The 15,738-nt window shown below is 49.1% G+C and overlaps 1 protein-coding gene across 2 annotated transcripts in view; it reads left to right on the forward strand.

The window, feature by feature from the left end:
- ARK2C (arkadia (RNF111) C-terminal like ring finger ubiquitin ligase 2C) overlaps positions 1 to 15,738 on the forward strand; it is a 50,259-nt gene that overhangs the window by 26,949 nt on the left and 7,572 nt on the right. For both annotated transcript variants that reach the window (XM_050329196.1, XM_050329197.1), the window contains exons 2-5: positions 8,002 to 8,311; positions 10,337 to 10,462; positions 14,192 to 14,321; positions 15,305 to 15,409. In XM_050329196.1, the coding sequence (XP_050185153.1) occupies positions 8,002 to 8,311; positions 10,337 to 10,462; positions 14,192 to 14,321; positions 15,305 to 15,409 (671 nt within the window). The remainder of the gene's footprint in view (positions 1 to 8,001; positions 8,312 to 10,336; positions 10,463 to 14,191; positions 14,322 to 15,304; positions 15,410 to 15,738) is intronic.

The following is a 15,738-nucleotide window of genomic DNA, read 5'->3' on the forward strand; positions in this document are numbered from 1 at the left end:
TGCAGTGCAGCCCCCAAGACTCTTCCAGGTCCTTGCAATGTTTAGCTGGACTTTCCCCCCCCTCTGTCCCCTCGCTGGTTTTGGCTTTTTGCCTGTTTCTGGATGTCCTGCATATCATTACTAGCAGGAGGGAGCTGCTGCAAACCTCCCTGGCCAGTCATTAGGAGCAGTTAAGAGTGTTTTAAAGCAGGTGTTGAGCACTTCCAAACGCCTGGGGAGGGATTTGGACACCGTGAAAGCGAGGAAACATCGGAAACCCCGAGTATTGAATTTCCCTTTCCAAACAACTGGCTGCAGCATATCCCCGCCTGTCAAAGTTGAAGGCTCCTGCCTGCACAAGTCAGCACGTTTTTACATTCCCGAGGGCAGAGATAGGGATTGCTCCAAGTGCTTCCTCATTGCTCTCCGCAGGCAGAACCAAGTAATAGACTGCTGTCACGCCAGGGTTTTTTTTTAATTCCTAGTTTTAAATAGGGGATGAATTCTTTCCCCTGGTTAATTTTCCCATTTCCAGGTTGGGGACTAATTCACACGGATGTAACACCCTGCTAGTGGTATATAACCACAAAAAGATGAGCTCTTCTGCCTCTGGCCCTCTCCAACTCCCTTTTCAACATTTTTTTCCATTGAGGTAACAGTACAAACCCCAGAGAAGAGCCTTTGAATCCAGATAACTTCCAATAAACCGGGAAAACTCCAGCTTCATGTTTCCCACCCTACAGCACGTAGAACAGGCTTGGGTTGCACCCAGGAGCTGGCTGGGATGATGGTGGGGGAGAGGGGGTGGGTGAGCACATCAGGATGTGTGGCTGGTGGGCAAAGCCCCGAGAGTTTCCCTGAGGTTCAGGTACCAGCCAAACCCTCTCTGCCCTTGGAAGTGCTGGAGTTTTGCTCAGGCATAAGCCCTGCAAATGGCCAAGAAGCCCAAAAATGCCCGTGAGACCTGCAGTGTGGCCCCTGATTTTAGCATGGGAATCGAGGTTTGAGAGATTCCTGTGGGCCGTTTGTTCTCCGTCCTCTCCGATGCCTTCAGACCGAACAGAAATGAGAAACATTGTAAAAAACTCTCAGAGGGGTTGTGCAACATCCCCAAAGACACTTTTCCTCCAGGGCCCTTTTCTGGCAGACACAGCTGGGCCCAAACCCTTGAGAAACGGGCTGGTTTGGGTAGCAAGAGCTGGGCTGGGTGGGAAACATCACAGCCAGGCTGTTGAGGCCACCCATCCCTCCAGGCATGTGACAGCCTGGGACGGGAGGAGTGAAACTGGGACCGCTAAATCTCAGAAAACATTTTTCTCCCTCAGTGCAATTTGACTTTTTTTTTTTTTTTTTTTTTAAATGAGAAGATCCAAAAATCTTAAATACACCCTTGAATTCAACACACGAGAATAAAGCTATAATTAAAACACAGTGAGAAGTATAAAAGCAAAAAGACAGATTTAAGTGTAGCAACACTGCTGAAGTGTTTCTCCTCCTTCCTTGGAAAATATTGCTGAATTCAACACGTTCCTGTGAAGCATTATCTTCAACAAAACTTTTTTTTCTTTCACCCCTGAAGCTAGTGGGAAAGAGTTGCAGGAAAAAACCCCTCATCCAGTGCTGTATAAACAGCTGTCTCCCTCCTGTGATATGTCCAGGCTGCCTGGCCATATCCTACCACTTGATCTTGCTGGTGCCTGTCCCCAGCACTCATCATCACTTCAGTCCTGACCTAAATAGGGAGGGGGGGTTGGGACTTGATGATATTTAACGTCCCTTCCAACCCTTAACATTCTCTAATTCTGTGGAAATATGCTGATAAACACTGGCTATTTCCAGTTGTAAATCACAGAATCACGGAACAGCCTGAGTTGGAATGGACCCATAAGGATCACCGAGTCCAACCCCAAGCCCTGCGCAGGACGACTCCAAAATTCACACCATGTGTTGGGCTTTTATTTTGTTGAGTGCTGAGTTTAGGCCCTGGAAGGAGTCCCACCTCATTTTTTTTTTTTGTTTTGGATTGCATTAAGGCTTCACATGTTTTGACCCCATGGTGTGCAGGAGAGGAGATGCTCTGCTCTGTGTTAGGCACCCTCCAGCCACACCAGCCCACGTCACTCAGCAATTAACAACAGGCTCCATCAGGGTAACAGGATGTTGGACAGAGATTGTACGAGCAGGCAGGGGCAATCTGCAGTCTCTGAGGTCTGTGTCTGTGTGCTTTTTGGGTTGAGCTGAGCTGTGCCTGCACAGAAATCCACAGAGTCAGGCAGTGACCACCATTACCATTAATCAGCAATGGGGCATCCCATCTCAACCTCCTTCCCTTGAACTCCTTTCCAACCCTTTTCCATCAAATGTGCAAGACTGAGCAGGAGATGATGAAACTCCAGAACCTCCTGTTGCCACCCAGGACCCAACTATGCTCCATCAACCACCACAGACCAGCCTTTTGCCCACCTCAGGGTCTCCATCCTGCCTCGGTCCCTGGAGTGGCACAGCCTGGACAAGCAAATAAGGCAAAAGAAAATACTTTTTATCTATTGCTGATGTGTGCTGGGGCTGCTCTTCCTCCAGCCACAAGCTGCTTCCTTTTCCATGACACAAGACATGTGGGATGGCACGCTGCACCCTGGGCTGGATTTGAGCTGGTAGCCCATCAGTTTTTGCATGGTTCTTGCCATCCTGCATCTTGCCCCAGAATGGCAGTGAGGGTGGTGAAAGGTCTAAAAAAGAAGTCTTATGAGGGAGCTGGGGTTGTTTAGTCTGGAGAAAAAGACACTCTGGGGAAACCTTCTCATTCTTCAAAACTACCTGAAAGGAGGGTGTAGCCAGGTGGGGTTTGGTCTCTTGTCCAAGGTAACAAGTGACAGGATGAGAGGAAATGGCCTTAAGTTGCACCAAGGGAGGTTCAGATTAGATATTAGAAACATTTTTTTTAATTGCTACAGTGATCAGGCTTTGGAATAATTTGCTCAGTGGGGTGGTCGAGTCACCGTCTCTGCAAGTGTTGAAGGGATGTCTGGATGGGGCACTCGGGGATGTGCTTTAGGGATGATTATGGTGGTGCTGGGGGAAATGGTTGGACTCAATGATCTTGAGGGTCTCTTCCAATCTTGATTATTCTGCATTTCAGTGTTCTGCTAAATTAAATGAGAAAGCTGTTGGCAAAGGTGCTGAAAGTGAGACAGATTCCTTCCTGTCTGATAAATTTAAATTCTTTCCTCCTCCTCTTCTACCCTCCCCGCCCCAATCTCCTTGCCCTGCAGTTAGCCCTCCTGTAACAGGAGTGAGATGGCACGATATCTCTCTCTCCTAGACCACTACATTCTTATGCAGCTGGATATCCTGTGGATTTGGTCTGGGGATTTATTTTTTTAATTTTTTTTTTTTTATATTTTCCACTGTAGGAGGGTTTGAACCAGATGATCTTTAAGGTCCCTTCCAACTCAAACCATTCTGTGACTGTCGCCCCTCACTTGCTGTTCCTAAGCGAATTTCAGGCATTCCATAAGGGTATATTCACAAATAATTTGGAAAGGGTTAACACCTGGCTGATGGCATCAGGCAATTAGGAGCTTGTTTGTAGGCGCAGTGTGAGCCCCTCCATGGTGTCCTTTTCCGTGGGCCTCATGAAGCTGGAGCTGCTCCCACGATTTATTTTGGCCTTTTCTCACTGAGCACTCCCAGGACCAGTGCGAAATTCCCACCGCGCTGCTGGCTCCGAGGGGAATTTTAATGCACATCCAGGGAAGCAAGCTGCAGGCTCCTGGGCTGCTGAGAGCCTGGCAGGCTCTCCTGGTGCTCGGAGAGGCACCGGGGTGGCTCCTGTTGGTGGGGTTTTTCTGCCTCCCCAGGGCAGGAGGAGGGGCTGTGGGGGTTCTAATCAGGGCGAAATGGCCCAGACGGCGCGACTCCATCCCCCAGCCTGGCCCATTACCACAGGCAGATCTCCTTCAGCTGTAAAATCTGTCACTGAGTGAAGCCAGGGCTCTCCAGGGGCTGCCATCTCCCTCTCTGCAGCGATGGGATCTAGATGTAAAACAGCCCCAGCCCCCCCCCACACCATCCCCGGCCCCCTCGTGGAGACCGTGGGCTGCCTCGACAAGCCGGCCAGGTTGCCTTACCCAGGGGAAAAATTCACATGCATTGTAGGCAGCTTAACAGCATGAGACAGATTTTGTTTTCCTCTCGAAGGCGGCCGGGCTCCCTGGGCTGCAGCTGTCTGCTCGAGACACCTATCCCAGAGCCAGCTCCAGGCCTGATCCCGTGCCCCCCACCAGTAGCCTGACTGCATCAAGAACACCATTGCCTGAGGAAAGGAGGTGGAAATAAATAGTTCTGCTTTCTGGGTTTTTCTTTTCGTGAAGCCCATAGCATCCCCTGTCTCACTGCAGGGATTACCCAGGGGCTTTGCATCTCTGAGGTGGGTCAGTGTCGAATGAGCACACGGATCCCTTGAGCCTTTCTGGGTGAAATACTGCTGGATGGATAAATCTGCATGTGCCTAGGTACAGTCAAGCCTTGACTGATGCTAAAGGAGAATCCTCCCCGGGGGCAGAAACACCCAGGATCAGACCAGTAAGCTTCTGTGAGCCGGTGTCACTTACCAACCTGCAAAAATATATGAACTTATCGTTCGCGGAGTTGACCCAGGGGTGCTGGGGAAACAGGGGCACTTCTGTTAATGGAAATACATCCGTGCTGCTTCAGATAATGTATGGAAACAGTAAACATAACTGTAGAAGTGGGGGGGGATGGGGGTGGGGGAAGGAAGCAGCCGTGGAAGTGAGAACGTGGCGGTGAGGAGGATGTGTTGAGCTTCCCTGCGGGTTCCCGCCGTGTTCGAAGCCTCTGTGAGTGAAAGGCGGGAACAGAACAGGTTCATCTGTTCATGCATCATCCGTTGGCTTTCTGAAAACTACTTTATACCTCCTCAATTTGAGGCTGCAGCCTGCCGTTGCCAGCTCCCACCTAAGTGTTTTGGGTGCTTCATGAATAGCTGTTAAAGGATCTTCCCGGCGGGAGATTGCCTTCACGGGTCAGGTTAGTGGTGGGCTTGGCAGTGCTGGGTTAACAGTTGGGCTCGAGGATCTTAGAGGGCTTTTCAACCTAAATGATTCTGTTATTCCATACCGTGATTCTAAATGATTATGTGAGGCCGTGGCGCTGCTGAGCGGGAAGATATGGGGAATACAGCAGGCCCAGCTCCATGGCAGGTCCTCAGCATCCAGCAGTGTCAGAGGTGGACCAGGCCAGCTGGGGCAGCCACTGATCTGCACTCACGTCCTGACAGTGGTAGGAATTACTGAAGTTGCCATTCCCCATCCACTGATCCCTGATGCTGACCTTGGCTTTAGGGCATGACGGGAGGAGCTGTGGAAAGCAGTCTCCACCATGGCCCTTTGCAGCCAGAAGCAGTGAGCAGAAGAAGGTAAACTCAAAAATAAATGACTTTGAAATGTAATGTTCAGTTTTGCACTGTTACTTTTTTGCCAGGGCTTTCTGGGGTCCACCAGCACCGTGCTTGTCAAGGACTGGCTCTCCGTTGTGCAAGCTGGTTTGGTTATGCCAGTTGTATGATTTGATGACTGCTAATAAGCATAGAATTGCTGAAGTATTCCCCAAAGCCTTTGCTTTGCTGTCAAAATCCTCATCAGCAATTGGATTAGTTGTAGGGAATGAACAATTACTACACAGGGTATTGTATTATGTTAAGACAAATTGATGGGTTTTATTTAATCATATGGTCCCGGTCACATCTTCCTAGTGTTTTTCCCGTGGAGAGAAATGCATCACTGCACCAGTAGGTACAAGCAAAAAAAGACTGAAAAATGCTTGATTTAATTAATTAGTGCCTAAAAATGAGTCAAATTAGCACTCTGTACCAAAACAAAATGGATTAGGCTTTTGCTCTCGCTTATGTCGGCTGTGCATATCTTCCTGCACACATGCCAGAGATAAAGTTTGCACGGTCTGGACCTTTGGGAAGGGTATGACCGAGTTCCTCACAAGGACTGTCTCGGTAATGGGAGGAAAAATTCAGATCAGAAGCATGACCAGATAATCTGCCCACCCTGTGCTCTGTGGGTCACCGGGGCTCTGGCATCAAAGGTCCTGCAGACATTTAACTAAATCAGACCAAGGGCTCCCAAGAACCAGTAGAAGACTGGAAATGCTTGGCTAAGGTTGCACCAGGCATCAACAGTCTGGGGAGTGGCAGAAGACGAGGGACAGGCTTTTTCTGCTTTACTTACAAAATGCTACACAGTGTGTCCCAGGAAATGTGGGGCAGTATCACTAAGCCTCACTGTCTCGTGTCGCCCTGAGACATTTTTGCCTGAAATAGAAGTGGCACAGGTTGGTGTGTTGTGGGTATGTGGAGGGGCTAACACTTTTACCTGCTCTTGCACCTTGTCTTCAGGCCCTGTGAAGGCCTGGAGGTGTCAAATGGCTCACCTGTGACCTGCTGCAGCAGTTTTCCACCGGGAGGACACGAGGCCATTAGAGCCTGAGCAATTCACCACGATTTGCTTGGCAAGTACCAAGCAAACAGCAGTCAGGAGGCGTCTCCCTTTAGCAGCAGGCCAAGGTAGAACAGGATCCCCATTTTGTTACTCAACCTTTACCTGTTTGTGGAGAATTTGGGCCAGGCCATCAGCAACAAAACCTGCAGGGGAATGGGATACGCAGACGGCTCTTGGGTCTGGGTTTGCGGCTCCATCATTGAGGAACAGTGGGTCTGATCCCACCTCCTCTGGTTTTAATTAGTGGGATGGTCAAATCATTCTGTTATCTGACAGCAGGGGAAATATCACCTTAAGAAGTTCCACTGTGGTTGGCACAGGAATTTGTTCCCCTCTGCCTCTCTCAGAGGTGCACTCTGGAGGATTAGTCTGTATTTAAGAGATGCTGTTTGTAATTATGCACAGTTTTGCAAACCATCCATTTCTGTTAAGTCCTCTCCCGTTGTTTCTCTTGCTGGCATCTGGCTTTGCTGTGTGTCTCTCCTGTTTCCATATGGGAGTGAGCAGAAAGCACTCAGGGCTCCCTAGGCTGTTGTGAAGGACTGGCCCTGCCTGCCAGGGAGGTGGGAGCAGAAGGGGTCTGGGTGAAGATGGCACGATATGCATACCTGTGTCTTGGGGTGACACTCAGTGTCTCTTGGTGCTGTTGTTCCTGGATATTTTGTACCATTCCCAAAGGTTTAAAAAAGAAAGGGAGTTTTTTAGGAAGACGGGGGGTGTTCAAAACATCTTACAGAAGGTTGGGTGTCCTATCCTGTGAACAATCCTCAGCAAAGAGGCATTTCTAATAGCCTCACTTGAGTCTCACCCTTCACCTCTGCATTGACTTTTTTCCTGGCTTAAGAGCGAAAAGTTTTGCATGTAAAGGCTCCAGGAATGTAGGAATCAACATGCTGGATTGGAACAAGGGCCCGTCCAAGCGAGGATCTTGAGCAAGGTGCAAGCCAGTGCCAGATGTTTTGCAAAACGCCTCCACCACAGATATCTTTCACACCTCATTTCTTCCTCACTCCCATCAGCTTCATGGCTGGTCTCATAGCAGCCTGTGTTGTGTTTCCAGCAGCTGCTCTGTCCCTGCAAGCAGCTCACGAGGATGGGCTATTGAAGGGTCTCAGCAAGCACACATAGCCTTCATCCCTCCTCTCAGAGGTGGGAGGTGTCTCATTCATGTCCTGCAGTCAGGGAGAGAGAGTGTCTTGGGGCAGAGATTATTTCCTTGCCTATGAGACGTTTTTAGAGAGGCAAAGAAATACCTTGACTTGCATGGAAAGTCTGCAGTTCAGGGAAAGCTTTGAAAACTCCGGTGAGCTCATATCCCAGTAAAAAATATTTCAGAAGACGGTTTGGTGTTTTTCCCTTTTCTAAAATGATGAGGCTATGTCACAGAATAATAGAATGGTTTGGGTGGGGAAGGGAGGTCATCTAGTCCAAATCCCCTGCCATGGGTAGGGACACCTTCCACTAGACCAGGTTGTGTTCTCTTCTCTTCCAGGTGCTCCCTTTCAAAGGTCTCAGCATCCCCATGCTACCTCCTGCCGGCATTTCCACCTGGGTCCCCAGCCTCAGCTCTCCGCCGACTTCACCCTGCCTCACGCAGTGCAGCCCCAGCCGGGGCTGACCCCTCACATGGCCCCTGCACACCAGCACAGTGGCCCTCTGCACCAGCCCCTGGCCCCAGTGCCACCCCTGCCCTTCCAGGACGTCGCTGGACCCTCCTTCCTACCTCAGGCGCTACACCAGCAATACCTCCTCCAGCAGCAGCTCCTCGAGGCACAGCACCGCCGGCTCATGCCCCATCCCAGGTAAGGGGGTCTTGCTCTTCCTGAGGGGCATTGAGGAGCTACAGCAGCCTCTCTTCGCCTGCAAAACCCCAGCAGTGCTGGTGGTGTTGGGTTTTCTCCACGAGTTCGTCTGTGCGCCCTGGAAATTCATCCACCAGAAGGGAGGCTGCGGGACAAGCTGCACCTGAAGGGGCACCTTTCCCTTGGGGATTCCCTACTGTGCTCATCCACTGTGTACCTTTCCCATGGGAATCCATACAGTGCTCATCTAGTGTGTCCCAAGGTCACCTGTCGTTGTCACTCGCAGGAGAATCGTGATGGTGAACCTGTCCTGTGTGGCAGAGAGAGGGGTAGACTGTAAGGGAGAGCTACACCCTTGTAGCTGCTGTTTCAAAGCTGTGCAAGAGATTGTATCTACCTGTCTCATTTTTACACATGAAGATCTTGCTCTCCTAGGTCTAGGTAGGCTTTCCATCTCTAAGAGGGAACGATGCCACCGACCTGCAGCGCATTCTGTCACTGAAAGCATCCTGAGTTCAGACTGGGTTGACAAATGCAGAGAGACCTACTGTAACTCAGCAGAGGTGGAAATGGATGCCTGGCCTTGTCTTGATTGTGTTTTTTGAGAGAGGAGTGCTTGTTTTGTAAACATATGGAAGCTGTTTGTGGGTTGCATCCATGGATCAAGAATCAGAGGATTAATCTTTGCAATAATGCTTCATTTGGAAAGAATGCTACAGATAGAAAACCCTTTCTTTCCATACCCTTTCTGGTTTAAAATTGCGTGTTCTTCTCATCATTGTTTTGTTTTGCATAGGCTGGATTTTAGGTGGTTTTAATGATTAGATAATAATTGGGTGGCGGGTATGTTCAAAGCTGAGGCACCGATGATACAACTGTTTATCTCTTAGTCATAAGCTGAATTCAAATAAAAGCACAGAACACAATTCCACGCATTTGGTAAATGCTGTCAGTATTATATTCGTAAGTGGGCTGTGAAAAAAGGCAGGAACTTCTTGGCCAGGCCCAGAGCTTGTCTCTGAAAGCACAGCAGCAGAGGAGGAGGGTGTCAGAACCCTTGCAGGTGTGGGGCAGGAGGTCACAGTAATGGCAGCGTGGGTCGTGCCTTTGAAGCGAGGTCTCTGAGCTGTGGCTGTGTGAAAAGTTATTTAGCTTGCAGTTCCCTGCTCCATTTGCTCTGGTGTTTTTCTGAAGATTTGCTTTGTGATGGCTCCTCTGGTAAGTGGGGACTCAGCAGGGAGTGAAGGTGATGAGTCTGTCTGTAATGTAAATCCTGGTTGTGCATCCACTTTGTCTCTTGCCATCTGTGGACATTGATCAGGCAGCACATCCTCATCCACTGAGTGGTTGAACTAAACAATAACCACAAGATTCAAATCCCTAGGAAAACTCTGTTGTATTTTCTACCACTTTCTTTTCCCTGCCTGCAATGGCAGCAGAGCTGAGGGAGAAGGAGCTGGATGCCAGCCTGGCCTGTCCATCAGCCAGAGGAATGTTGGCAAAGGCCAGGGAGAGTAAATTCTGCTTTCAGTCACTCCTGAGTAATCCAGTTATGAATGAGGTTCCCCAGGAGTTTATGGACTGCATGGGGAGACGAGACAACCTGCAGCTTCTTTATGATGATGGATCACGGCTGAAGCAGGGACACGTTTTATCTTGTGTGTTGTTTATGGGGCTGACTGTGGAGAGAAAGAAAATAGTGCAAACAGCATGAAGCTGCTGAAGAAGGTGTTTGAGTTCTTCTTTTTCTCTCCATGTTGCCACCAAATAGTATCTCCTGTAAACTGAGTGTATGTGGGGTGGCAAAGGGCTTGAGAGTAAATGCCCGTGGCGACCATGAGGAAATGATGTAGCCCTGGGTCTCTCTTCCCAACCACTTATCCCTGACACCTGCCTGGACTTTTTTACGTTGGACACATATTCACACTGGGGTTTTCCCATGGCTTATTGACATGAGGTTGGAGCAGGAGCTGCGCGTCCCAGTGCCACCTGTGCCTCACTCTGCTGCTGTTCCCTCTGCTGCAGGCGGGCTCAAGAGCGCATGTCTGTCCAGCCTCACCGCCTACACCCCAGCTTCGACTTCAGCCACCAACTGCAGACTCCACAACCCATGGGGCCCCAGCCCAGGTATTTAGCAGAAGGCACGGACTGGTAAGTGATCCACCTTTCACTAGTGTGTTGAGTGAGGTGTTTAAAAAGTCCCAGGAAGGCTGCAAGGGTTGCTCCCCTCTCCTGTCAGGGAGCTGTAGACAACCAGAAGGTCCCCCCTGAGCCTCCTTTTCTCCAGGCTGAGACTCCCCCAGCTCCCTCAGCCAGTCCTGGTGCTCCAGACCCATCCCCAGCTCCGTTCCCTTCCCTGAACATGCTCCACTGTTATTGCCCATAACTCTTCACCTACAGATGTAGAGTGCAGCCAAGCGTCACTCTTCCCCGGTGACTCTTCCTGCTGCAGGCACTGACAGGGTCTTTTTTCTATAGAACACTTTCTCTACCTTTTTCTAGACCTTCTGCTGTCCTTCAGGCACCCAAAAAACAGTGGCTATAACTTCTTCAGTGGTCTCAATTAGGGACCACCACGCTGCTCTGCCATGCAGGGTGGTATGAATCAAGACGTGTTAATCATTCTGCCACCGTAGTGTTTAATACCCCGACAAAGCTTTGCAGGGAATTGATCATTTCATTTTCAGAGCAGGTTTTGAGCTCTTGAACATTTCATAAGGTATGGTGCCCTACTTGATAGAATAATAAAAACATACTTCTGAGTAGCTGCCTGTAAACTGAGTAAAGTCCATTCTGCGCACTGAATGGAAAAAATAGCATGTGAACTTGTAATTAGAGACAATCACAATGTATATGTGCAAGGGGACCAAAATAAAACAGGATAGGAAATCTTAATGATGGCATTTCCTAACATCTAAATGCTTTACTCTACAAGTGAATAGCCCTTTTAACACAGGGTGGGGTTTTTTTCCCCTTCAGTGCAGTAATAGACAGCCTAAAATATGGCCATGTCCTTCTGCCATTTTCTTCTCAGGTGTTCCCATTACTGGCATCCCCGTGGGCTGAATGCGGTCAGGTTGACATGGCTCTGATCAGTTTGCAAAGCAGCTCATGTACCATCTGGATAGAGCCATTCTTTCTGCCTCTCTTTCAGCGCAGAGCGTTTAATTATAATCATTAGAAGGATCTGATAAAGCATCACTTTGTGTTCCCTCCTCCTCCCTCCTTTTCCACGCTGTGTTGCTCCATAACCTTATGAAACCTAAGGAGTGGGGATGACAGAAACCATACACTGTGTGTATATGTTTGGGTGACTCATTTCCCCTTGGGACACACGTACAAGGGACAGATATACAAAAACTTCCCTCTAATGTGTTACCCCTGGATGAGCAGCAGCGGGCATTTTCCTCAGAAGCAGTTGGTGGTGGGCACTGCCATGGGAAGTGGGGATGGAAGGGGGATCTGAAGTGGATCAGTCATCCCAGAGAGCCCAACCTCAATTAAAAATCTCCTGGTGAAGAATAAATAAACTACCATTTGGTTCCATAAATCATCTCCTGCACGCGCACTTAGTGATGACCATCCAGCCTGTTATCTGGAGTCTTATCCAACACTTTTGGTTGTTGGCAGCCCGTGTGCCATAAGCACCACAGCTCTTGAACCTCTCATCTGAGCATCAAGACGCTGTACAGTCATCCCTGTAGCTCAGGATAGAAAGCAATAGTTATTTCTGATTTTCTTCAGCTGGTCCACTCTGCTTAGCCACCCCCAAACCCCGGGAAAACATAGTACCATTCTGCTTTAGGCCCATCTGTAGATCCACACTATCACTTCAGGAGCCTCAACATCTGATTTTAAGTCTCTAGGTGCACAAACAGTTCAGCAGTACTATTGTTACAACTACTTGTGCGAGTTAATAATGGCCATTCACCTCTGAGAGATCTCTTCAGTCCTTGATCTCAAAGCACTCCATGGAATACGACATCTGTTTTGTAGAGAGCAAATACGGGACGTCACTGAGGAAACAGTCAAGGTCATGCATCAGGAAAGTGACGGCTACGAATAGAACCAAAGCCTCCTGATTTCCAGTTTATCTTTCTGTCCACCTGGGAACACTCTTAAACAATTGGAAAAATACCCAAAATTGTGATACCGGAGCTGGAAACTGCCCAGTGCTGTGAATTCTCACCCTGGTGGTGTTTGGCCAGTTGCCTGCTGTGTTTTATGCCCTGCCAGGTTTTGTCTCTCTAGCACAGGGCCAGTAAAGATAGTCCCTCTCCTGGCCTCAAATAAGAATCACAGAACCACAGAATGTTCTGAGCTGGAAGGGACCCACAAGGATCATCAAGTCCACCTTGGTGCAGGGTGCCTTACTACGGGATTCTAGATCCCTGGTGCTGCTGCCTGGTGCACAGGCTGTTATGGATGAAGGATTTCTACATTTACTGTCTCTTTATGTCCTGTGCCTTCTTTGAAGCAATTTCACAGCTGCTGGAGGACACATCTGGGTGGCTCCTAACAAGCCGTGGTACGCGCTGCTGCCGCCCTCCATGCAGGGGAGGAGAAGTTCGAGGCTGAGACGGGGAAGCCACCCCTGCGCTCTAATTAGCTCTGCTTTGGCAAATGTGAAGACAATGGTTATTAGAGCGCCGGATTTTGTAATTATGATGAAGCGAGTGATGTTCAAAGCGCTCGTTTGCTGAGAGACTCTTTGGCTGGAGAGAACAGGGATCAGCTAATTGGATTATAGATGGAGATGCTGCGTTGGGTCTCCTCCCATCCCCTCCACATGGTGTGGCGATGGGGCTGCAGTTTATCTCTCTGTGGTGGATTGGGCAGAGCTGTGAGGTTGGGTGGGTTCTTGGTCATGCCAGGTCCTGGGATTGAGCTGGGCTATTCTTCTGCGTAAAAGTGCCCAGACTCACCAAGATGAGCTCCACCTCTGCTGGCCTGGGCCAGGCTGCATGCAGGTCAGTGGGGCCATCAGGGGTGACCTACTCCATTGCTGTTGGCCTGCTAGTTGTGTGACATGCTTTCCTACAGCAGTCGCATCCAGACATTTCTTAAAACTTTTATGTTTTCTGCACAAATCGCAGCTCTGAAGTTCACAGAATCGTAGAATCACAGAATGGTCTGGGTTGAAAAGGGCTTCAAAGATCACCCAGTTCCACCCCCAGTCCCTGGGCAGGGACACCTTCTGCTAGACCAGGTTGCTCCAAGGCCTGTCCAGCTTTGAAACTTCCAGGGATGGAGCAACCACAGCTTCTCTGGGCCGCCTGTGCCAGGCCCTCACCACCCTCACATCTCACACCCTCACCACCCTGAGTGTGGATTCAGTTGAGGTGCAGATCTCCTTTGACTCCCCAGTCCTACCACAGTCTGGGCTGGGAGATCTCCAAGGAGAGCACAGGCACTTCAAAAAGCTCCCAGGCAGCACCTAGCTATCTCCTAACAACCACCCAGAATTGTTCGTTGGTGTGTCCCTTGACTAACTACCTATATTCCTGCAAAATATTCAAGGCACATCATAATAGTGGCAGCACAGGTAGGACCTGGCCTGACCAGGTTGAGTTACTGAGCCTGGGCATCATTTTGAGCCACCAAAATGCTCTTGCTATGAAATTAGCAGAGCTGCATCTGCTCAGCCCTTAACCATACCAATACAAACACCGGTACAAAACCAACCCCTCACTCCTCTGTGCTGGCCTGGTGGGTGATTGCCCAAATTAGAGAAAACTCCCTTCCCAGGAGCATCTCCCCAGGCTGAGGAACCCCACAGCAGCCCAGAGCCCATGGGCGAGGTTGCTCCATGAGCGTGGCCTGTAGTCCATGAACAAATCCACGGCATTCAAAGCCACATTTCCATCCTCATGCCCACAGGGACCTCAGCGTCGACGCGGGACTGACTCACGCCCAGTTCCAGGTCCGTCCCGTCCCTCAGCCATATCAGCATTACTTGGCCACGCCTCGGATGCACCACTTCCCCAGAAGCACATCCTCAACGCAGATGGTAAGTGAAACGCTCTTACTGAGAAATGTTTTATGCATTGTCTGCCAGAAGGCAGTCAAAATAAAGGCTGCTATCTTTCTATCACCTGTCTTCTGCGAATCCCACTTATCTCCGGCCGTGGGAGGGAGTGTCTGAAAGGATGATGTTGCATCGCTGCACTGGATTAGAGAGAGAAAAGGAAAAGCTCAGATGTTCTGGAAGGATTCTGTCCATCGTGTGCAGCGCCAGGGCTCACAAGCTGGTCTGCAAAACCCGGGCAGGATGTGAGAGACTCAGCAGTTATTATTAATAATATTATTAATACTGGAACAAACTGTGGGCTCCCAGAACATTTTTTTTTTTTTATGTAGAAGGATGGGCAGTGGGTGACTCCTTTCCCTGGGCTCAGCCCTGAAGATCACCCCTCACCCTGTTATTGTTCTCTACACCAGCTTTGATGCCACCTGTAAAGGTTTTGCATGGCCACCTGCACAGGCGGGGGTGGGTTTGCTAAGAAAATGAGCTGACTGGGGTCATTTGCTACCCACTCTCCTAGCAGGGTGCTGTCTTTGGAGTTGAGCCATGACAAGCCCTGCTAATCCTTTAAGCATCCTCAGGAATCCCACGAGGGTGTATTTTCCTCATGCATTGTAGTCAGACCCTCTCACCTGTGTACTACAGTAAGCCTTAAAAGAAAAAAAAATCAAAGCTTGGATGAAGAGAAATCCATCCGTTTAAATAAAATAAAATTTCTTTTAAAGCTGATCCGTGTTGAGAGTTTGGAACTGCAATATTATGGATGCTGCAGAAACTATTATAACAGATAGTTTATTCAGAAGAAATGCATGTTATTAGATAATTCATAGGAGATCTATTTAATAAAACCTCATTTTTTGGTTATTAAAAGGCTTCCATCAGTGGAGGTGTCAATCTGCTCTTTCAGTTTGTATTTTTAAAGCAAGATAAGTACAGGTAGCTTTATCTCTCTCCCTCACTCCTTGCAGGTTGTTCATGAAATCAGAAATTACCCTTACCCTCAGCTTCAGTTGCTTGCTCTTCAGGGACTGAACCCAAGCAGGCACACATCTGCTGTGCGGGAGAGCTACGAAGTAAGTATATCCTGGGGACTGGAATTATTAATTTCTGAAGTACTGGGAATCTATGCAAGCTCTGGTATAAACTTGTAACACTGTCTTGTGGCATGGAAATTGCATTGAGTCATTCAGCAATTTTAGTAATAACTGGGAGGCAAAGGGGTTGAGTGGGTTTGGTAAAAGAGAGTTTACTCCAAAGGGCCTGGGTCTGGCTTGAGTTGACTCTGTCTCCTTTCATGTGTGTAAACTAAGCGCTCCAGTTCTAAGGGGTTTTGTTTCCCTAGCTTGTCAGATGGAGCTCAGATTGCACCCTAATTTGTGAAATACTAGATATCCAGCTCTGT

This window comes from Myiozetetes cayanensis, unplaced genomic scaffold (assembly GCF_022539395.1).
Source record: "Myiozetetes cayanensis isolate MyiCay16 unplaced genomic scaffold, myiCay2020 scf4, whole genome shotgun sequence".
In the NCBI taxonomy this organism is placed as follows: domain Eukaryota; kingdom Metazoa; phylum Chordata; class Aves; order Passeriformes; family Tyrannidae; genus Myiozetetes; species Myiozetetes cayanensis.